This window comes from Stegostoma tigrinum, chromosome 28 (assembly GCF_030684315.1).
Source record: "Stegostoma tigrinum isolate sSteTig4 chromosome 28, sSteTig4.hap1, whole genome shotgun sequence".
Classification (NCBI taxonomy): Eukaryota; Metazoa; Chordata; class Chondrichthyes; order Orectolobiformes; family Stegostomatidae; genus Stegostoma; species Stegostoma tigrinum.
This window is the reverse complement of record NC_081381.1, coordinates 46,988,846-47,014,104: the sequence shown is the minus strand read 5'-3', so window position 1 is coordinate 47,014,104 and position 25,259 is coordinate 46,988,846. Positions and strand designations below refer to the sequence as shown.

Sequence of the window (25,259 nt, the reverse complement as noted above, 5' to 3'; positions counted from 1 at the left end):
TTTGAGGTCACTGCCATGATAAAAGGTATTAAAACTCAGTCAGTGAAGGATAGAATTCAGTGGCATAATCTTTGTACAGGTGCAATCTTCTAATAGTAGAGACTGCACTTTTCCAACCAATAAACACAGTATAAAATGTGTAAAAATTCCTTTTCTTTTTCTAAACTTGTTTGGGCAAATTATGACACACCTTCATGTTCATCACATACTGACGCGTGATTCCCACTGCCCCACATGATACCCTCCTGCACTGATCAAAACAACCACAGCTAGTTCCCAACTCATGTCTACCTACTGTGCTACAGTTGACATTCCAATGATATACAATTAACAAAATGAACAACAATTTCAATCCTTATTTGGAAGAAAGCATCTGTATATAATCAATCACAAGTGCACCACCAGTCTAACTTGTTTTAAATAGAGATCTCTATTTAAAAAAAGTCCATATTAACATGGATTTCCATGGCAACCATCAGTAATATAACTGGAAACAGACTCTCTATGTCATGTGCCTGAACTGCTTGGTATTAAAGGAAAATATCAAATTGTTCATTTCTTTTAATGATGCTTATTCATGTGAAGCAGGAACAAAATCCACCAATCCACATTTTGTATGTAATAAGGTGTCACTTTTTTTTCTGTCTTTCCTTCCCCTGTAGTTTCACTCCGATATGATACCAACACGATCATTTGGATCTGCTTTGCTTTAGTAACTGGGCTTATCGTTCTCCTGGCAATGTTTATCTGCAGGAAAAGGTAAATCTAATGCAATAAGGCAGTGGAATTCTGGATAGGAAGGATTCCTTTATCACAGCTAACTGTTGCTCATTTACTGTGATTCAGCAAGTCTTCTTGTAGTGAATAAATTGTAAAAAAAAGTCATTCTTGGAAATAAACACACTTGTAATACTTGAACTGTACTTTGAAGAATCCAAGACGAGTAGGACCAGTTTTCATTATTTTTTACTGTTTTTCAAAATGAACTTCTGGGTTGGTGCAGTGTTAGCTCACCGTAATTCTGAAACAATCTTTATGTTTTTGACCTCTCAGAATATATGTGTTGATGGCTTGCTTTCTTCAAACAATTGCATCCTAAGAATTGATATTTATGAATGAGCCCTTCTTTATTCAGCCATCCTGTAATCTTGTACAATTTCACTTTTGCAGCATTTTCTTGTTGCTTAAATACAACAGGAGTTTTGACCTCCCTCTCCAGCCTGAAGTTCATCTGAATGTTTATTATGCTCTAAGTGAAAAAGACTGTTCCTGGTCTCCATCTTTAAATTACTTCCTTCTAATTCGAACCTGTACCACATTGTCCTACTGAAAGTTTAGCGTGAAATAATGTTCTAGCTTAACTTTATACACTTTTTTAACCAATCTATAAATCGCTTGTACAATCTTTTTCCAGTTTAAACAAAGTCCAAACAATCTCCAAACCTTCTCATAGCTCAACCCCAATATTCTTCACTACTTAAAGGCCTCTTTTATTTCTCAGTGACCAGGCTTAGCACAATGTTCAAGCCTCGCTCAGTTTTACGATTACATCATGAAAACCAAAAGAACTGCAGATGCTGTAAATCAGGAACAACCTTACATCCTCTGATTGTACTTTTGCATGGTGGCTGGTTTTCAATATCTTATTTTTAGTATCCAGAATCCAATGTGTTCAATTTGCTGGGTTTACAAGGATCTCTGATTCTCCTTTAACACCTTCATGAGGTGAATTTGCTTCAAAAGTGCTATTGTTCAAATCAAATACACTCTCCAGTGAACCTATTCTGTCATCCCAGAGCTGTCCATTCTGACTCTCCCTGTCAACTAGGCAACAAGACATATCATTTATATGGAACACAGAACAGTACAGCACAGGAATGGTCCACAATCTTGTGAAGAACATGACACCAAATTAAACTAATCCCTCCTGCCTGCCCATGTGCATAACTGTCTGTTCCTTGTTCATGTGCTTATTCATGTGCTTATCTGAAAGGTGCTTAAATCCCTTTATTGTACCTGCCTCCACCACTACCCTAGCAATACCTTCCAGACACCAACTACTCCCTATGTAAAAAAACACTTGCCACTCACATTTACTTTGAACTTTCCCCTCTTACGCTGCTCAGTTGTCCAAGTGCCACTTGAGTGTTTCAGAGTTGTTCTTCGTCCTGGACTACCTCAATGATTGTTCATGTTCATCTTCCCTTCCTGGAACCAAACCAGTACTGGATTTTGGAACTGCACTCCAGCATATACTCAGGCACAACTGTGTTAGCACAAAAAAATGAGCTCCACCAAGCCAGTATTATCTCTTGGTTTATGTCCTGGGGTCTAATCTGCTTCACTTGGATAAAGTAAGTATAGCTTGAAGCTGTCCTTCTTCATATTAGTTTAGAACTGCACTGAAATATTAATAGTACTTATTGTATCCTAATTCCTGACAGTCCTCAGGACTACTTCTGAGTGCTAACTCCAACATTTACCCGTCTCCTAGCAATAGTCCTGAGCTCTGACTGCCTTGAACTATTGTAATGCTCTTGACTTCTCTTTGAACTCCACCTATACCATTAATTATGCTTCTACTGACTCCTGATCTTCTTTCTGAGTTCTGACTGCACAAAGCCAATGGCCTCAGTAGTACAACATAACTTTTTTTTTCTGCATGGAGCCTCCTCTTTCTCTATCTGTCTTATTCTCCAGCTAACTGTGAGCTGGGAATTGTTCTCCAATGATGTCTTTAAATTATACATTCAAAACCCTGCAATAAACCCCACCACTATTGCTAGGCAAAAACAAACATATCAGTGTGACTTGAATATAGCCACCCATTGCAATCGTCTGTTTCTCGAATGTTATGTTGTTCACCAAAATGCATACAAGGAAAGAAATCCACCTCAAGCAGGATTCTGCCGAGTTTGGAAAATTCACTGCTTTGACTTTATTAACAGCAATAAAATTATCAGGAATATCTGGAATTTTTAGTATTAAGATAAATCCTGAAATGTGAGTTGAATACAGATTGGATAAAATAAAGAACATTTACTATTGATAATGTTCCTACTTCTGATTTTTAATCTTGCTTTCCCTTTTTTTGTTGTAGTCTGAGCTGTTTTACTAATATACTGTTGAGCTGTTGATTCTCACCTGATTTAATTGCAAAATTTGTAACATGCTTCTTTTTCTGCGTAACTCTTTAAGACACTTTGGAAGTTTGGTTTTGAGGTAGACAATGACCCAGTTACTCCTAGGATGCAATCAGCTGGCAGGGCAACAATTGTGCCAAGAGTGTACTATTACCAGTAGGTATTAGTGGGCAGCAATTTGCAGCTCTCCAGAGAGCTTGACTTGAATATAATGACTGAAATTAAGCCTTTCAGATAGAAGACTTTCAGGTTTCATAACATAACAGACTCCTGATTTAAATTTCCAATACTGCAGATGGTGTTTAATTAATGAGGGAATGTGCTGTCAGTAGTCTTAGCACTAACAGCTAGTTTATTTAAAAATCTGTAAGTTTGAAGATATGGTTTGATTTGTATTCTATTAAAGAAGTAAAAATATGTGCTGATTTTAAACTTAGCCCTATCCTTATCAGTGAAATATTCCTTACACTCATCACAATGTGAAGAATTTGAGTAGACTGGCCGACACCAGTTTTGGTGTATTAATTGTTAGAAGTGCCTTAAACAGTAAACACGTGGCAGTGGGAAATAAAAGTTCGATAGGATTATTAATGGCCAGTGATCAGCTCTCCCAGTTGACTGACTGTGTGATAATGACAGATCTTCATGCCACTGTGTCCGTGAACACACAAGTTCGGTTCTAGAACAGTTATCCACCTAAGATCTACCTCATGAAATTCAGTCAATGAACATAGTCTTTCTCACAAGGCTAATAACATTTTTTGAGATTTACTACATTTGTCATATGATTAATTTTTTAAATTAGTTAGTTTCATAAAACTATCTTTAGAAATCTGGTCACTCTCAAAAACAACTGACAATTCAGGACTTGTTCAATCATCGTATCATTGTTGCAAAGAGTCACTGGAGAGACCTTGAATGCTCTGCGCTCGAATTACATTTTGGAAAATGTTGTAAATGATGGGGGAAGGGCTCCCTTAAGGCCTAACTGACTTTACTGAAATGTATTCTTTCTTACAGAAGGTGTGGGTACAGTAAAGCATTTCAGGACCCTGATGAAGAAAAGATGTATTATCAAAATGGGCATCGTAAGTTTCAGGAGCAATAACATTCAATAAAGTAGAAATGAGACAATGGAGAATGAATTGTCTTCTGTATATTATTGCTGACCATGTAGGGAATGATGAAAATGGTTCCCACATTTTTACTTCCTTCTAGTGATGTCTTATGTCCCTGTAGATTATTGGAACACAGTACTGCACAGAACTATTAAAATATTACTGTAGGACAAAGGAGATATTAACATGAGCTAACAATGGGTAAGTTGAGAATTCATGCCTTTCATTCCCTCACAGATACACTGTTCCCTAACTGCAACAGTAATTACATTCCAAAGATCCTTCCTTGGATGTAAACCACTTCTTAAGCTCATGGAAGAAACCATACTAATACACGTTCTTTCATTTTTTTTGACTTTGATACTAGAAATGGTCTCCAGATAGGAAATTAGAAGCAAAAGCTCACTCAAGGAAAGATTTGCATTTATATAGCGCACGTCACACCCTTCCAGCCCAAAGTCTGTCTGAGACAATGAAATGTTTGTCACTATAATGCTGTAAAGAAACATGGCAGCAACTGTCTACTCACACGCTCTACAAACAACAATGTACAACCTTACAAAGCAGTGTTTGGGGTAGAATTTGACCAGGATGTCAGGAGAACTCCCCTGTTCTCCGTGCAGTGTCAACCAGTTCCACCCAGTTGAGAGAGCAGACAGAATAACAGGTAATATTTTGTTAGAAAGGTAGTGTCTGAGGAATCCCTGGCCCTTAAACACAGCAAGTCACAAAGCAGTAATATCAAACATTGTAATGCACACGTCTGACTTGCCACCCTTCAAAGAACCCATCTTCCCCTTCCCTTTCAGCATTCCAAAGATCTTTCCTTGCCTCTTGCATCCCTTTCTTCAATCAGTTCTGATCAAAGATCATAGATTTTCATCTGGCTGTCTGCTAATGGCCTCTTTCTGACTCACTCAGTATTTTCTGTGTCTCCTGAGTTTACTCCGACAAATATGTAACCCAATTTTCATGGAGTTGGGTGAGGGAGAAATACCGATCATGATCATTATAGAATATTATTATAACTGGGTAGCTGGTAGACAGTTTAAAATTTAATTCAATATACTTGAGAGAGTAATAAGAACAGAAAATTCTGGAGAAACCCAACCAATCTCACAACATATGTCGAGAGAGAAAGAGTTAACGTTGCAATTCTGGTATATCTCTTCAAATTTATTTCAGATTTACAGCACCCACAGTATCTGTTTTTTTTTATCTGGGAGTGTATACCTGCCCTGCCAATACTTTCTGATGCAACCAGCTGTTGTGTAAATAATGTTTGTCAAGGGCCATGTTATAACTGCGGGTGTACAGTCTTTCCTCAGTGACATGTGCATTCAAGCAAAGGAAAGGCTGTAATTGTTAATAAAACAATAAGCTCTTGATTAGCACAGCCCTTAGCAGGACCAAGAATCTGGCAAATTTGATTTTCCTCAATCTGTACAATGGAAATCTGAAACATGTTCAGCTTTAAACAAACACACTTCTGTAAATGCAATTAAGCATAAAGTGGAAACCACACAACTCAGGAAGATCCCAGACCTAAACTGTCATGTGATGAGCTGGCTGATCTCAGTGTAGCAATGTGCATGCTGTAATTAGGCTTTATCATTTTCATCAAAGAAGATAAATATCAGCATTTGCCATTCTTTTTAACTGTTTGATGAGTCCTAAAGAAAATGCATTTCGATAACAGAAGAAGCTGTCATTTGATTTAGCTACAATGCAACTTAAATTCAATGGCTGTTTGTAAACGTGTATGTGTTTCCTGGACTGGGTCTCTGTTTGCCAAGTCTCAACACAAAATGGTTGTCGAGCTGGTCCTACAGTACCTATAGTGGACTCAAAATCCTTCTGCACCTCCCTCATGGATAATTTGTTGTATGCCAGCCAGCTCATCAAACAAAGAATTTTGAACGCATGCATCACCTCTCCTTTTAACCTTAGTTTCAATGACACTATCCCAATATTATTTTGCCGGTACTTTTTGGATTTTGCTGGCTGACCCAATGATTATTGCCTATTCCCTAATCGCCTTCAGGAAGGTGATTGTGATCTGTCTTCTTGAACTGATGCAGTCCATGTGCTGCAGGGAGAGCCACAGTCCTGATGGTAGGGAGTTCTAGGATTTTGACCCAGGGATACTGAAGGCAAACTGAAATATTTCTAAGTCAGGATGGCAAATAGCTGGAAGGGAAACTCACAGTTATTCCTTTGTATTTGTTTACCTTGACCTTCAAGATGGAAGTGGATGTGGGTTTGGAATGTCTTGTGGAAGGAGCCCTAGGGTAATACCGCAATGCATCTTCTAAATGGTACACACTACTGCAACTGTGCATTGATGGTGGATGGGGTGCCAATCAAATGCACTTTAGGATCTCATCTTTGTGATGCTTCTGTCCACTCTCTGGGTTGAATTTCATGCTGATGGAGGGGGTCCTAAGTAGAAACCGGAAAGTAGGGGATGCCACTGATTCTGTGGTTTCTGGGAGCTGCGACCTAATCCTGTATCTACCTGGAAAGTAGTTGCCTCTTGTCAGGCACCCATCATATTAAAGATTGAGATCCAACCTCAAAAAGATACAGACCAATTGGCTTCCTCTGTTACATTGATGACTGTATTGGCGCCACCTCTTGCTCCCCAGAGGAGCTCGAACAGTTCATCCACTTCACCAACACCTTCCACCCCAACCTTCAGTTCACCTGGGCCATCTCCAGCACATCCCTCACCTTCCTGGACCTCTCAGACTCCATCTCAGGCAACCAGCTTGTAACTGATGTCCATTTCAAGCCCACCGACTCCCACAGCTACCTAGAATACACCACCTGCCACCCAACCTCCTGCAAAAATTCCATCCCCTATTCCCAATTCCTCCGCCTCCACCGCATCTGCTCCCACGATGAGGCATTCCTCTCCCGCACATCCTAGATGTCCAAGTTCTAAAAGGACCGCAACTTTCCGCCCACGGTGGTCGAGAACGCCCTTAACCGCATTTCCCGCAACACATCCCTCACACCCCGCCCCCGCCACAACCACCCAAAGAGGATCCCCCTTGTTCTCACACACCACCCCGCCAACCTCCGGGTACAACGCATCATCTTCCGACACTTCCGCCATCTACAATCCGACCCCACCACCCAAGACATTTTTCCATCCCCACCCTTGTCTGCTCTCCGGAGAGACCACTCTCTCCGTGACTCCCTTGTTCGCTCCACACTGCCCTCCAACCCCACCACACCTGGCACCTTTCCCTGCAACCGCAGGAAGTGCTACACTTGCCCCCACACCTCCTCCCTCACCCCCATCCCAGGCCCCAGGATGACTTTCCATATTAAGCAGAGGTTCACCTGCACATCTGCCAATGTGGTATACTGTATCCATTGTACCAAATGTGGCTTCCTCTACATTGGGGAAACCAAGCGAAGGCTTGGGGACTGCTTTGCAGAACACCTCCACTCGGTTCGCAATAAACAACTGTACCTCCCAGTGGCGAACCATTTTAACTCCCCATCCCATTCTTTAGACGACATGTCCATCATGGTCCTCCTGCAGTGCCACAATGATGCCACCCGAAGGTTGCAGGAACAGCAACTCGTATTCCACGTGGGAACCCTGCAGCCCAATGGTATCAATGTGGACTTCACCAGCTTCAAAATCTCCCCTTCCCCCACTGCATCCCAAAACCAGCCCAGTTCGTCCCCTCCCCCCAATGCACCACACAACCAGCCCAGCTCTTCCCCTCCCCCCACTGCATTCCAAAACCAGCCCAGCCTGTCTCTGCCTCCCTAACCTGTTCTTCCTCTCACCCATCCCTTCCTCCCACCCCAAGCCGCACCTCCATTTCCTACCTACTAATCTCATCCCACCTCCTTGACCTGTCCGTCATCCCTGGACTGACCTTCCCCTCCCTACCTCCCCACCTGCACTCTCCTCTCCACCTATCTTCTTTTCTCTCCATCTTCAGTCTGCCTCCCCCTCTCTCCCTATTTATTCCAGAGCCCTCACCCCAACCCCCTCTCTGATGAAGGTTCTAGGCCCGAAACGTCAGCTTTTGTGCTCCTGAGATGCTGCTTGGCCTGCTGTGTTCATCCAGCTTCACACTTTATTATCTTAGATTCTCCAGCATCTGCAGTTCCCATTATCACTGACCAATTGGTGGGCCAGCTGCTCTTCAGCACCACTGATAGTAAAGGCCATGACTGGAACTGCACCTGGTCAGGAACAGTAAAGCATTGGAGCAAGCCTCAGGATTTTGATGACTTGGGGCAGATGGTTGGGAGCGTTGCAGAGGAGGTGGGGTATCACTCTTGCCACTAGGGGTAACCCTTCATGGGCCACAAGGTGCCCAATCAGGGGGGTCACACCTACCTGCAACTGTAAAAGGAACTTGTGTGAGAAAATATGGCCAGATTGAGAAGTATGTGACTATAAGTTAATTTCTTGTAAAACTGTTAAACTTTAACAACAAATGTTTTGGAAGTGGTCAGAAACAAATTACAAAGGATAAGGTGAAGCTTTCCTCTTCTTACAGTAATACAGGTTCATTGACGTGAAGACACATCCAAAAAACCGCACACCGTATATTTATTCTTAACACCGAGGGAAAGAACATCAGCGTGTATGAGCTGATGATCAAACAACATTAGGAAATCAAACTAAAATTCAGAGACATTGCCTAATCATATGAAAATTATCTATGACTAGGGATCAATTTAACCAGTATAACCAATTACACAGGATTTGCTTTGCTGCAACAGGTAATATTGATCTGTATTTCTTTCGAATTCCGGAGGGTTGGCTTTTCCTGGAAATTAAGAATGATCAAAACCAAACTGGAGGATTTAAAGAAGATTTATAATTAAGAAACTGCAGATTATTACAGATGAGGAATTAATTGTATTTAAAATACTTTAATTGAAAATTCTATCCAGGAACAAAACAGTTAAAGCAGATCTGTTTAATGAGTTTAGGTTAATCTCATTTATTCAGAGATTAAGGCAATCTTAGTTGAACACTTAACTAATAGCTGGCTTAGAATAACTTTGTTGTGACAATTAAAGTTTATAACTGGTTTCTCTATTCACAATAAGAGTCCTGGAACTTGTCTAGTGTGGAAAATTACTGTTTACACATAGACTTTGAGTTGCATGTTTGGGATTTTAATAAACTTGCATGTGGTTTTGAATTTATCATGTCCCACATAGTGCCCTATTATCTCTAAATGGTGCAACCAACTCCTACATGCTTGGGTGGGGGAAAGGATATTACTGGGCAAGTTTGTAACCAGCCCCTTATTATATCCAGGAAAACTACGAACTGGTTGTAATTTACCTGGGGACTGTAATAATTCAACTGGCTCTTTCATCTCGAGTAGGTTTGATCAATTCCTTAGACCCAATGCCTCATCTTTAAGAACTGATTTTTTTTCTATTTGAAGTTGCATGAAGTTAACTGAGAGGTAATCCTGATGTAGAATTATCCAAAAAGGGAACTAGGATTATAGCACACCAGAGGTGCCCATATTGTATTTCCCACATTCAAAACAGAAGCTTGTGTTTTATGTAAATAAATCTTTTAAGTTTATCGTAAGAGGAGTGTTTTACTGTCAATAATAATGAGACCTAGATTTAAGGTTTGAGAGATAGGTAGAGCTCTGAGCAAATAAAGCTGTAGTCATGAATTCTGCAATACACCAGTGAGATTAAGAAATTTCTGATTAAATTCATTTTAAAATCCTAACCGAGGTAAGGTCCAGCATAAATGCAGATGATGACAGGATTGATTGATTCTTCCAATTAGGCAACTAATTGATTTCTAATTGAGATCAAAAACCTAGCCTGATATCTCTAGCAGACAGAATTGGGTCAATGTGGAAAGTCTTCACTAATTTAAATTTGGTGTTTGCCCAAACAACCTACCATAAAACAAGACGCTAAAGGATTAATAAGGATTTGATGATTATTTGGAAGTGCATGGTAAAATAGGACTGAGTCAGCACAGCTTTGTCAAGGGGAGACCATTCTTGATAAATCTGTTTGAATTTTTTTGAAACAGTAACAAGCAAGTCAGACAAAGGAGATCCAGTGCAAGGGATGTATTTGGATTTCCCAAAAGGCCTTTGACAATGTGTCGGTCAGGAAGTTGCGGGAATGAGATAAGAGACCATAGTGTTAGGGGCAAGGTATTGGCATGAACAGAAAATTGGCTGACTGGCAGAAGGCAGAGAATAGGGATAAAGGGGTCATTTTCAGGATGGCAGCTGGGGGTGAGTGTAATTTTACAGGGGTTACAACCATCACGTTATACATTAATAATCTGGATGAAAGAGCTAAGGGCATTGTTACTAAGTTTGCAGATGACAAATATAGGTGAAGGAACAGGTAGTGTTGAGGAAGTGGGGAGGCTGCAGAAGGAGATAACATGGTGTGAAGCTGGATGAACATAGCAGACCAAGCAGCATCAGAAGAGCAGGAATGTTCGACGTTTCGGGTCGAGACCCTTCTTCAGAAAATCTTTCCTGCTCCTCTGATGCTACTTGGCCTACTGTGTTCATTCAGCTTCACACCATATTATCTCAGATTCTCCAAAATTGGCAGTTTCTACTATCTCAGGTTGCAAAAAGACTTTGCTGGGCTAGGAGAGTAGGCAAAGAAGCCGCAGTTAGAAAAATTGAAGTTAAGCACTTTGGTAGGAAGAAAAGAGGCATAAATGAAATTGGAAATGGGGAAAGGCTTTGGAAATCTGAGGGACTTGGGAGTCCGAGTTCTTGATTCTCTTAAGGTTAGCATGCAGGTTCAGTTGAAGGCAAATGAAATGTTAGCATTCATTTCAAAAGGGCTAGAAAATCAAAGGAGAGATGTACTACTGAGGCTGTGTAAGGCTCTTGTCAGATTGCATTTGGAATATTGAGTGGATTTGGGCTCCATATCCATGAAAGGGTGTGTTAGCATTGGAGGGGATCCAGCAGACGTTTACAAAATTCCTGGCGATGAAGGGTTTGTCACATGAAGAGCAGTTGAGGACAATGGATCTGTGCTCAATGGAGTTTGAAGGATAGTTTTGGGGGGTGGTTCCTGACTGAAACTTACAGAATACTGAGAGACCTGGATAGAGTATGTGAAGATGTTTCCACTAGTAGGTGAGACTAGGATATGACATCACAGACTTTAAGTGAAGGAACAATTCTTTTAGAACTGAGAGGAGGAGGAATTTCTCCAGCCATAGGGTAGTCACTGCTACAGAGGCTGTAAAAGCCAATTCATTAAGTCTATTTAAGACAGTGATAGTTTCTTTATTAGTATGTTGATGAGGGGTTATGGGGAGGAGGCAGGAGAATGAGTTTGAGAATTATATCAGCCATGATTGAATGGAGGAGCAAACACAATGGGCCAAATGGCCTAATTCTACTCCTGTATGTTATGATCTTAAAGGCATAACAATAAGGAGATGGTAATGCATAAGGGAAATAATCCAGATGAATGTCCTGGAGACATTGTTTTTGGTAGGATTCCAACCCATGGAGAAATGTAAATTCAGTAAAAACCTGGACTAGAGTGCTGGTGTAATGGTGACCATATAAACACTGTTGATTGTAATGAAAATTCAACTTTTTTTTATTATCCTTTCACGGGATGAGGGTGTTACTGGTGAGGCAGCATTTATTGCCCATCGCTAATCGCCAAGAGTGTTGTGAAGAGTCGACCACGTTGCTGTGGGCCTGGAGTCACGTGTAGGCCAGACCATGTAAGGATGGCAGTTTCTTTCCCTGAAGGACATTAGTGAACTAGATGGGTTTTTGTGATGATTGGCAATGGATTCATGGTCATTGTTAGATTCTTAATTCCAGACATTTATTGAATTCAATTTCTGTCATGTTGGGATTTGAATCCGGGCCCCTAGAATGTTATCTGGGTCTCTAAGTTAACAGTCCAGCGATAGCACCACTAGGCCATCACCTCCCCCCTATATTTACTAACACCCTTTTGGAAGGATATCTGGCATCTTTACCCAGTCTGTCCTACAAGTGATTCCCAAGCAGTTGTGGAACAAATGTTTAGGGAACATATCTCGTCAATGATGTTCTCATCCCATGAATGTCTGAAAAAGAAAAGCCCTGGGCTTGTGACCTCAGCACACAAATGCAAGCTCCATCAAGTCCAAGAACACCACCCCTCCTCCGCTCCTCTACACCCACCCACCCAAAAAGGGCCACCCATGTTGCTATTATTTGAGGCCTGAAATCGGCCACTTAAGGGGCTCAATTTATCTCTCAGTATGAAGGCTGATTATGCCCTTCTCCATCCCTACCCTCCTCAGTCTAGAGCCTCATTCTCTCCTGCCTCACAAACTGCTATCCTGGACCATATTCAGGTTTGCCCCTTTTTATGCCTTGACGTGCTAAATTTGTTTAAACTTTGAAAGATTTATTTAAGTCTAACTCTGTGTCCCTTTAAGGAAATATTAGTCTCCAATCCATTAGCATTATCCTGTGCACAGAGGGTCTGGAAGCCATTCAGCCCATCTGCTCCACCGTTCAACAAGTGATTTGTAACTCAACACCACATAGCTACCATTGATCCATATCCATTATAATTGGAATACAGTGAACAGGTTGTTCATTATTCCCATCTCTATGACAGCGGGCGCAGTGTAATAACTGAAATATTGATGTTGTCTTACTTACTGGTGACCACAGTAAACAATGACCTCTTCCCACCTGTGTTTTCTGCTGTGATTTATCAACAGATTTAATCATTGAAGGATCCATCATTCAGTTCACTTTGAACCTCGCATCTCAAACTAAACTTTCCATTCAGTTTACTGAATTATTCCAGTTAGCAGAGATAATGGGAACTGCAGATGCTGGAGAATCCAAGATAACAAAGTGTGGAGCTGAGTGAACACAGCAGGCCAAGCAGCATCTCAGGAGCACAAAAGCTGACGTTTCGGGCCTAGACCCTTCATCAGAATGATGGGCCCGAAATGTCAGCTTTTGTGCTCCTGAGATGCTGCTTGGCCTGCTGTGTTCATCCAGCCCCACATTTTGTTATTCCAGTTAGCATTCTCATTTTACTTTAATGTTTAAAACACTATTACACAGTGTACTATACCTTTGTTTTTACAGTCAAGTTCCCTGACCCGAAGATTTATGTTGACCCTCACACTTACGAAGATCCAGGCCAAGCAGTTCGTGAATTTGCCAGAGAAATAGAAGCGTCACGAATAAAAATTGAAAAGGTTATTGGCTCAGGTAAGAAGTATATTTCTCTCTAATGACAAGAGCAAGTTAGGGAATCTCCTTTGTAGTTTGTGGGCCTATTGCTGAGACATAGGCAACTTTGGTCACACAGTATCATAGAATCATTACAGTGCAGATAGGTGCCACTCAGCCCATTGACTCTGCACCAATGCTTCAAATAGCATACCATCCCACCCCACCCTACCCTGTAACTTTGCATTTCCCATGGCTAACCCTCCCAGCCTGCATATCCCTGGATACAATGGGCAATTTAGTACAGCCAATCCACCTAGCCTGCACATCTTTGGACTGTGGGAAGAAACCAGACACCAACAGAAACCCATGTAAACTCCATAAGGACAGGCAGCAAAGACCGGAATTGAACTTGGGTCCCTGGCACTGTAAAGAAGCTGTGCTAACCATTGTGCCTCTGTGTTTAGGGCAGCACGGTGGCTCAGTGGTTAGCACTGCAGCCTTACAACGCCAGGGACCCGGGTTCGATTCCAACCTCAGGTAACTGTGTGGAGTTTGCACATTCTCCCCGTGACTGCATGGGTTTCCTCTGAGTGCTCTGGTTTCCTCCCACAGTCCGAAGATGTGCAGGCTAGGTGGATCGGCCATGCTAAATTGCCCGTAGTGTTCGTGGGTGTGTGGGTTATAGGGGAATGGGTCTGGGTGGGATTCTTCAAGGGGTGGTGTTCACTTTTGGGCCAAAGGGCCTGTTTCCACACTGTAGGGAATCTAATCTAATCTATTGCTTATCCCTTATAATTCATTCTCTCTGTGTGCGGGGGTGTTGACAAGATGAGCGAGCCTGTATCTTCCACCCATTAGTCAGTTTTACTGACTTCAAATTCAGATTGTTAACCTGACACCAGCCATTTAGCATGAATGCTTAGTATCACTTTTTGGCCTTTGTTGTGCAGGTGAATTTGGGGAGGTGTGTTATGGTCGTCTGAAGCTACCAGCAAAGCGAGAGATCCCTGTGGCTTTAAAGACACTCAAATCAGGATACACTGAGAAACAGAGACGGGACTTTCTGAGTGAGGCCAGCATCATGGGACAGTTTGACCATCCGAACATCATTCGGTTGGAAGGAGTTGTTACCAGAAGTAAGCACGAGAGTGGCTGTCACTTCGTAAAGTTTAATAATGGTCTCTAAAATCTTTAATCAATAGTTTTCTCTCTCTATCCCTTCTTAAACAACGGTGTTACATTAACCATTTTCCAGTCCTCTGTGATCTACCCTGAATTCAATAAATCCTGAAAAATCACCAGCAATGCCTCTACAATCCCCTCAGCTATTTCCTTCATATCTACGGTGTGCACCCTATTTGGTCAAAGTGGTTAATCCACCTCAGACCTTTCACTTCCCCTGTATTCTTTCCTTAATGATGGCTATTGCACTCACCTCTGCCTCTTGACTCTCCCGAAGTTCTGGTATGCTGCTGGTGTCTTCCTCTGTGATGACTGTCACAAAGTACCTATTCAGCTCCCCTTCCACTGCTTTATTCCCCATTATTCTTTTTCCAGTGGTCCAACATCCAATCTTGCCTCCCTCTTGTATTTTATGTATCTAAAAAACTTTTGCAATCTTTTATTATATTACTATGAGCTTACCCTCATATTTCATGACCCCACCTGCAATTACATTTTAGTTATCCTCTACTTGTTTTTTAAAGTCTTTCTAATCTTCTGACTTCCCTCTAATCTTCACCACGTTATATACTTTTTCTTTGACTTTTATGCTGTTCCCAATGTCTCTTGTCAGCCATGATTGCCTTGTCCTCCTCTTTGTGTGCTTCTTCTTCCTTGGGATGAATTCCTGCTGTGTCTCCCAGATGACCCCTAGAAACCCCTGCCTTTGCCACTCCACTATCTTCCCTGCTAGGCTCCCTTTCTACTCAACTCTGGCCAGCTCCACTCTTATGTCTTTGACATTACCTTTACTCAATCGTAATATTGTTACATCCAATTCAGGATTCTCCTAACCTGCATGTAAATTCTATCATATTATGGTCACTGTTCTCTTGAGGTTCCTTTACCTTCAACTCCTTAATCAAATCTGCCCCATTTTACATTATCAATTCTAGAATTGCCTGCTCCTGGTTGGACTGCAGTGCAAGCTGCTCCAAAAACGGTATCATAGATATTCCGTAAATTTGTTTTCTTAGGATCCACAACCAATCTAATTTTCCCAGTCCTGCTGTCTATTGAAGCTCCCAATGACCAGTAATAGAGTCTTTCTTACATACCTTTCTTATGACAGATAATGGGTGCCTTGCGCCAAGCTAGAGAGGCAGTGCAATGAAAGATGAAAGATTTGCCCTATGAGCAGAAATTAAGTCAACTGGACATCAGAGAATTTTTTAATAAGCATTCATGGAATATGGATATTTCTAACTAGGCCAGAATTTATTGGTAACTTCTAATGGTCCAGAGAGCAGTTAAGTGTCAACCACATTGCTGTGGCTTTGGAGTTGCATGTTGACTAGATTTAATAAGAATGGCAGATTTTCTCCATAAAGGTCATCAAAGAACAACTTTTCCCCAATAATTGTTGCCAATGGAATAGCTTTTAATTCTTGAGTTTTATTGAATTAAAATTTTGCAACCTAGTGTGATGGAATTTGAAAATACCAACTCAGCCTGAGGTTCTGGATTATGACATTACCATCATACTGCTGCTTCCCGAAGTGAATACTGATCCAATTGAACATATTAAACTTTGAAAGGGCTTGACACATTAAATGGCAAGAGGCTGTTTCTGAAAGGATGGAGAGCCCAGAATTGAGCAAATTGGCCTGAGGATAAGAGTTCAGCCATTAATAACTGATTCAAAAGTCACATGACACCAAGTTATAGCCAACTGGTTTAATGGTAATCACAAGCTTTTATAGTGTAGATCCTTTATCCGGTGAAGTGAGAGGGAAACGCACAGAACAGAGAATTTATGGGCAGAGAGATGAAGGGTAGAAAGATTAAAAGATCATACAAATGATGTGAGTGGAGTGTCGAATAATAAGTCCCTACAGGTGATCAAAAGTGTTAGACGGTGTGAGTAAAGTGTTGACAGCTGAATAACAAGTGAAAAAGTGACCTTTAATCCAATGAAATGAAGTACAGAGATAATTACAGAAAATTAAAAATAAGGTGATTTTGGAAATGACTGGAATAACACAATAAGTATAAGAGTCGCATGCTGTGGGGGGTCTAGCCAAAGTAATCAGTAATCCAAAACCATACAAAATAATTAAGGTAGAGAGATCATAACACTGGCAGCTTCACATAGTTAACACCTGCGATAAGGACAATATTGTTCAGTGTTTTGTGACCCTTTAAAATACTCTATTGCTGTATGAAGTGGTTGACCTGAAAGGGTTTATTTTGAATACTCAATACAGCTCCGTGCACTAATACATACATAACTATGTTTCTCAGAGGAGCTGGTCTGTTAGTCTTCGGGTTATAGTCTCTCCGCAGCCATGAGTTAGTTTAGGTTTATCCCATCTCTTAGAAGATAGCAATGTCACTTACCTAACGGTAATGGAGATTTTAACATAATCTTTTGTTTACTAGCTAGTAAAGTACTCGTTATTCAAATACGCGCTTGTTCCAGTGAGGCCACTTTCCAGGGTTTGGTCTATAGCTTTGGTCGTCTTCCCCATGGATGCTAATCTGAGGGACTGGAAATTTCACTTCCACTGGGTCTTGGTTATTGATGGTTTCATGAACTAACTCCAATCAAGTGATATTGCAGACACCCTATTAGTTTTGTTGAAATTTTTAAAACCATTTTTATGCATGTAAGCTCCCAAGTATGAAAATCAGAAGATCAAAATCAAAAATTGATAGCCCATTTTCACCACTACCATAAAAGCTAAACTTTTTGTACTAACGCCTGGCCTGCTTTTGATCTTTTCTAATATTCTTTGTCCCTGTGAGCCAGCTTTTTATTATTTTGTTTGGTTATTCTGTACATTGTTTTCCAAATTTAGATCACCTTCCTTCTACAATCCCCTCAAATCAAAGGTGCAATCTATCACAACATTACAATAAACTGTATCTGCCATAGACCTGTGCATTCATTTGTTCTCTTTGCGGTTTTCTGCTTTCGTTCTTGAGCTGTTTTATTCCCTGTCTGTATAACTCCTGCTTGATTTGATACACCTGACTGTTTCCAAATGGTTTGCTCACAGAACTGGGCCCACCCTTCCCCCAGCAGTACGTGCAACTGGTGTGATTGAGAAAAAGAATAGGGGCATTGAGGCTGTCTGAGTAGGTTTCACTTCTCAGAGTCAAATCAATGACAGTTAAACAAAGCTTCATTGACGTCAGGACTGAAGTTTCATTCAGCCCACTGTCATTAATGAGACACACACTGAGCAGCTGAGCTTCCATTTTGCATCAGGAGATGTGCCTGATGGAGCAAGAAGAGGGAGCAGTCGCCTGTTGGGGATCCCATGACTTCTGACTGCAGACAGGAATCCTCACACTGACAACAGAAAAAAAATGAAATGTGACTCATCCTTCATGATCTTTCATAGCACCATCCATTTGTGTTCTTGAATCTCTGCACTGATCCGGTATGGTAGAGAGAGAACAGTTTAAAAAATCAATACTAGTTGAATGTACCGATTCATTTTGAGGTATACGAAAAGAGCTAGACCAATATGTGCCATTCATAATGTTCACTTTATTAAAAAAAAGCGTGATCCTGCTCTTTTATAGTTACTGCATTGGCCTTATCACTATCTAACAGAAGGGAGCTACGTGTAGCTGTAGGTGGTGATAGATGATGCTTAGAGGAGGAGATGTGACTTGTCTGATGTCAATCAGATACTGAATATAGTAAGCACTAATTGCCCAGACAATGGATTTGCATTCTTCACGTATAAAGTCTAATGGCCTTTTCCATACTCAACATCCAACACTTAATGCCTATCTCTACCTATTTGACCCAGTACCATCTATCCTATCATCCATCTGTAAAATGGAACCAAATGTTCCAAGCAAGGTATAGTTGGAGTGAAATTCAAATCATCCATCTTTCCAGTGTAAAACTTGTACATTTTGTCAATATATCTACTGTGGCTGCATTACTTAGGGCACCATATTGGGTTGGACAGCCATTAGACACAGAATCTCAAAATTATTACGGTATAGAAGGAGACCATTCAGCCCATCATGCCCACACCAATTCTATTACCTCGTGTGAATCTCCTGCCTTTTCACTGCTTCCCTATATGCCATTTCTATACAAATGCTCTCCTGACTACTTCAAATCACTCATACAGGTATGTAGTCCAAGGCTTCTTAAAGATGTGACTTGAATTCCTCCTCCAGTTATAAGAACCTAAAAGTGAAATTCTGGCAATTGTACAAAATCTAGAGTGGCCTAACCACTGGTTCTGAAAATAACCACCCAAACAATGTTTAGAACGTTATTAGATTTGATTAGATTCCCTACAGTGTGGAAACAGGTCCTTCGGCCCAACAAGTCCACACGCCCCTTGAAGCATCCCACGCAGACCCATCCCCCTATAACCCACACAGCCCTGAACACTATGGGCAATTTAGCATGGCCAAACCACCTAGCCCGCACATCTTTGGACTGTGGGAGGAAACCGGAGCACCTGGAGGAAACCCACGCAGCCAAAGGGAGAATGTGTAAACTCCACACAGACAGTTGCCTAGCATTGAAATTGAACCCAGGTCTCTGGTGCTGTGAGGCAGCAGTGCTAACCAATGAGCCACCGAGCCGCCCCACTGCAGTGCAGAATTTTCTTCTGGGCTCCATTGGACATGGATGGTCTTGAGGAACACATACCCTAGTCCATCCATTGTCATGGGCGCAAGATGGGTTTTTCTTCATGTTTCTCAGGTGTCATAGGCGTTGCACTATTGTAGTCCTAATTTAACATAGCAATCACAAGAGCATTGTTCTCAAAGGACAGTATTTTCTCCAGTGGCTTTGTAGGAAACATGTATAATGCAATTTTCATGGCAGCCAGAAATTGAGGAAACATGCAGTGTATAGGGAAGCAATGAGAAGAGGAAAAAGCCTACAGAACTGGCTGGAGAATTGTTGGAAGGAATGGGACATGATGTTCCCCTCGCTGGAAATAATGAGGAAGTTGGGCAACAGGGGAATTACTGGGGCAAATTAGCCCTGAAAAGAAGCACAGCTCCTTCTAGCCACCTTAACCACTCGGTACTGAGTAAGAAGGCCCATGGGTGCCTTTTCAACTCTTCAGCAATTAAAGCCCTTACGTGGTCAGTTAAGGGCCTAAACTCATCATCTCCCTGATGAACTACTTTGTCCAGCCAGAGAAATAGATAACTAGCTCTCCAAAGGAAACCATGATAACCTACTGTCAAATTAAGGGGTGGACTCCAATGGCCCCAATTTTGGGATCTCAAATGTAGAGCAATGGTGTGTTGCCTGAATGATGTCCCCTTTCTCTTGCCTCTGACCCCCACTGACCTTCTCCTTGCAACCCTCTGTTAATGAGAAGAAGGCAAAAAAAAACTTGCATTTCAACACCAGTCTGGTGAGTCGCTTGGGGGGAGCCTGCAGCTGATGGTGTTCCCATGTATCTGCTACCCTTGCCCCTCTAGAAGATAATGATCATAGGTTTGGAAGGTGATGCCAAAAGAACCTTAGTGAATTGGCGTGGTGCACCAGAGGGCACATTTCAACAGTGCAAAGTTAATTCAGTAAAAGATGTGTTTGAATTAAAGTAAAGCTAAATAACTCCCGCACAGCAGAGATTGAAGGAGAATGTGAAAAGGAAAATTACTAAGAAGAGACAGAAGTTATAGACTGGATGTTGTTAAAGAAAGAAAGATTAAGGTAGGTTGGCTCACCGAGCTTGTTTGTTGTTCAGCAGACATTTCATCACCATGCTGGGTAACAGCATCAGTGCAGCCTCTGATGAAACATCGACATGTTTTCCCATATGGTTTTTAAACACTGGAGTCATTTGAGCTGGATTTTCTCACTCTCGGTTCTCCTTCATAGTGGAGTGTGTTTGGGGTCAAGTCCAATGTGTTTATTGATGATCTTCTTCATAGAGTATGAGGCTTCTAGGAATTCCCATGTCTGTCTCTGCTTAGCTTGTCCCAGGATTTTGGTGCTCTCCCAGTCAAAGTCGTGGTTCTCCCTGTCCATGTGGATTGAGACGAGTGAGTACTGGTTGTGTCTTTTTGTAGCCAGTTGGTGTTCATGTACCCTTGTTGTTGGTTTCCTTCCTGTTTGTCCAATGTAGTATTTCTCCCAGTCTCTGCAGGGAATCTTATAGATGACATTGGTTCTGTTCTTGGAAAGGGGTGGGCCTTTAGTTTGGGTGAGCAGTTGTTGTAGGATTGATGTGGGCTTGTGTGCCACTCTGATGCCCAGAGGTCGTAGGAGTCTTGTGGTGAGTTCCGATGCGTTCCTGCTATAGAGTAGTGTTGGGACGTGTAGTACCTTCCTGATGTTGTTCGTGTAGGCATCTTATGACCCAGTTTTTTAGATATCCATTATCCTTGAAAACCTGGAAGAGGTATTCTTCTTCCTCTGGGCATAGTTCTGTGTTGCTGCAGTGTGTTGTGGCCTGTTTAAATAGTGTCCGCACGCAGCTGTTTATTCTTCTCCTTTGGACAACACCCTCACTGGAATAAAATTCACCAGAGAGGAGGAGAAGAACAAACAGCTCCCATTCCTGGGTGTCTTGGTAGAACACATGACAAATGGGGAACTGCAAATGAAAGTACACTGAAAAGCCACACACAGACCAGGTACTGAACTTCAACAGTAACCATCCCAACACACACAAACGAAGTTGCGTGCGAACACTATTTAAACAGGCAACAACACACTGCAGCAACACAAAACTATGCCTAGAGGAAGAAGAATACCTCCTCCAGGTTTTCAAGGATAATGGATATCCAAAAAACTGAGCCAGAAGATGCCTACACGAACAATATCAGAAAGATACTACACGCCCCAACACACATCACACTACCCTACATCAGGAACACATTGGAACTCACCACAAGACTCCTACGGCTGCTGGGCATCAGAGTGGCACACAAGCCCACATCAACCCTATGACAACTGCTCACCCAAACTAAAGACCCATTCTCTGCCATGGCCAGGACAAATGTAATCTATAATATTCCCTGCAGAGACTGTGAGAAACACTACATTGGACAAACAGGAAGGAAACCAACAACAAGGGTACATGAACACCAAATGACTACAAAAAGACACGACCAACACTCATTCATCTCAATCCACATGGACAAGGAGAATTTTGACTCCGGACTGGGACAACACCAAAATCCCAGGACAACCTAATGAGAGACAGGCACGGGAATTCCTAGAAGCCTGATGCTCCATGAAGAAAACTATCAATAAACACATAAGACTCAACTCCATATGCACTCCACTTCGAAGGAAAACTGGAAGTGAGGCAATCCAGCTCAACTGACTCCAGTGTTTAAAAACCAGGCGGGAAAACACACCGATGCTTAATTGGAGGGTGTACTGAGGATGGTACCCAGCGCAGTAACGAAATATCTGCGAAACAACAAACCTGCTCGGCAAGCCAACCAACCTCAACACCCACAACCCAAGCTACAAATCTATTCCAAAACCCTAGAAAGAGAGATTAATGTGGGCTTCTGCAGATCAAACAGGGAAAATCTGGATCTGAGTCCTTTTGACAAATGTTGAAAGAATACAAACTGCAGTATGATGTAGCAACAAACCCAGATAATGTCCAGACTGAGCTAGTATCAAAGTGGGCGTCCTATTTAGATGGAGCAGCATGGGAAAACAAATCAGTTGTGACAACCAGAAGCTATACATGACAGAACGCCACAGCCCCATGTTCTCAGTTCTTGTTTAGCATGTGCAGTGTGCCTTTGTTTACTTTACAATTACTCTGTGTTCAGTCTAGCACAGATAAAAATGCGAAACATTTCAATACTTCATGACTATCTCATTTCCAGGTAAACCAGTGATGATAGTTACTGACTATATGGAAAATGGATCACTGGATTCATTTCTGAGGGTAAGTTTACTTGCATTTATTCGAACAGAATATTCAGCAAACTTGGGTTGAGACTTCCTATCGCTAGTAAATATTTTCCTTTATAAAAAGCTATTCATATTGGTTGTTGTGATGAATATATGATCAGATGATTTCATTGACAGTTCATGATTTGGACAAATTTGAAACTTGAAGGAGAGAGAAGATTCAAAATGAACAGAGAGCCAAATTCCTGCCTCATTCAATTATTCTTTCGGATAGCCCTTCTCTTTATAAACATTTTTTTGCCTCTTCTATGCTGCACACTCGAGTGAAGACAAACAATATTTCATAGCAGTCAGGCTTAAGTCATTTGTTCAAAATTAGATTTTTCAACCACTGCCATTTGTAATCTGATTGTGGATCAGGAGTTATGTACCAAGTTCAAAATGTGACTCAAGTTTTATTTTAAAACCAAATCCAGCTTTACTAGTCACTGATATAACCCTGAAAATGATAACAAGTAATATTATCTTTATGCTCAGCCACAATAAAGGGCAAAACTAAATCAAGCCTTCTTGCAAAAATGTTATATTCAATGGTAAACAGAAAATGTTATTAAAATATGATTTATATATTTTGCTGTGCTTTCAGCCAACACTTCATAAATGCATAAGAGCAGTTCACCGTGAAATTGTAGTACTATTTTCATTCCAATCAAACAGAATTGAATTATGAGTGAAATATTTTATATTTTAGGTACAATAGGCTGGTAACTATTTTTCCCCACTTGACCATACACTGTAAATTGCCCATTGTCGTATGTCCATTGTCAGTGAAAAGGGTATGGTGGCCTTGATCATTGCTTTCACGGTCATACTCTATATCTAATCAAGAGGTAATGGGTAAAACGAGCTGGAACAGGTCAGGGTTTTGATTCAATTTCTGATGCTTATTGGAAAATAGACAAGAATAGGGCAAATTGTGGGCAAAGACAACCCTTAAATATGATGGCCTTGGGAGCAAGAGAACAAACACCACAGTCAATAGATATATACCTGTTTCCCCACAGTGAAGTTGTTTAAAATTTATCTAAGTCATAGAGCAGATCTGGATTAAAGAGCTGCTCTTCTATTTAAATCATTGCCATTGTATGATACTTTGCTGAGCCTTCATAATCATTCCAGCTACCATCTATGAGGCAGGCATGAGATGGATTACTTTCAAAAATGTCCTGCTCCAACAACATTCGAGAAGCTCCACACTATCAAATAAGAAGCTTGATTCAGACCCCATCCACCATCTTCGACATTCACATTCTTGATGGGAATACCAGCTGGTCAAGGGGACACTGAGCTGTAATTCACAATAAATAATCCCCAAAAGGGCAAAATCAAAATACTGCAGGTTCTGATTATCTGAAATAAAACCAGAAAATTGTTGGAGAAACTCAGCAGGTCTGGTGCCATTTGTGGAGAGAGAAAAACAGAATTAATATTTCATGTGTAGCCATTTACAACTCAGTTCTCCATTTTTTTTAATCTCTAAAGGGTGTGTTTAACTCAAACGTGAGATTGATTCTTCAAGTGCTTGTAACAAGTGCTCATCTAATCTGTTAAAGATGCATCAAGGGTAAATTATCAACCCACCACATCATTGCTATGTGCAATTAACTGGGCTGTGCAATTTCTCTGATATCTTTAGCGAGGTTTGAGTTTGGGAAATACAACCACTTGACATACTATATCTGATGAGATAGTCCAGGAGTATTTGCAGTTAAATGGAATTATGTAGAAAATTACAGAGTACATTACCAGCTGACAAGTCCACAATGGCTTTTCTTCATCTAGAACACATTGTGAGAAGGAGATACAAGGTGGGAAGAATTTTAACTGAAAGCAACAGATTAGATTGGAGCAGAAGTTGCTGGAAAGGCTGACCAGGTCTGGCATCAACTGTGAAGAAAAATTTAGAGTTAACATTTCAGGTCTGGTGATTCTTCCTCAGAACAGGTTTGAGTTGGGTGGTATGTGGTTCGTGTCTGAAAGATGCAATTCTCCATCCAAACTCACTTCATTCTGCCTTTAAAGTTCAATGCCAATGGACTACCATTCTTTTTAATTTATTTCAAAACTAAATTTTATTCAAAAAAAAGTTTTATTTACATACATAGTCACTAGCACAGTTTGATTCTGGACAGTCTTTGCATATGGAGAACTAACAAATCCAAAGCATTTCTTACTGTACAACACTATGTTTGTGTACATTTGAAATATCGGGAGGGTCCAATAACTGAATGGGCTCCCATTTAGTTTTGCCAGGAAGGCCTTCCCCACTGCACCTTGACAGTAGCTGCCCCAAGCTTTATGCATCCCTCGGCATGTAGTCTTGGAATGTGCCAGTCTGCAAAACTTGTTCAAGGTCAGCTCCTTGTTTTGGAACACCAACAGGTTTCGGGCAGGCCAAAGTGCGCCTTTCAGTGAGTTGATGGTTCTCGAGGCGTACTCAATGATTGCCCTGATGTGTGTGCCGGGGAGTCACAGAGTTGCTCGGGGCAAACCTTGACAAGAACGACTTGCATCTGTCTCCAGATTTCCTTTGCAAAGGCACATTCCAGCAGATGCTGTGTGATAGTCTCTACCCAACTTTAGCCACTTTGAGAGCAATGTGAAGTGGTGCAGAGTCAGGGCATACATGAAGAATCTCACCACCAGCCAAGTAATTTCTAGGTGCTTG

At 41.3% G+C, this 25,259-nt stretch overlaps 1 protein-coding gene across 1 annotated transcript in view; it reads left to right on the top strand.

The window, feature by feature from the left end:
- Nucleotides 1–25,259, top strand: part of epha8 (eph receptor A8) — a 495,908-nt gene that overhangs the window by 352,074 nt on the left and 118,575 nt on the right. Inside the window, exons 8-12 of the mRNA XM_048561609.2 lie at nt 663–759; nt 4,164–4,231; nt 13,390–13,515; nt 14,430–14,615; nt 22,504–22,565. Coding sequence (XP_048417566.2) covers nt 663–759; nt 4,164–4,231; nt 13,390–13,515; nt 14,430–14,615; nt 22,504–22,565 — 539 coding nt within the window. The remainder of the gene's footprint in view (nt 1–662; nt 760–4,163; nt 4,232–13,389; nt 13,516–14,429; nt 14,616–22,503; nt 22,566–25,259) is intronic.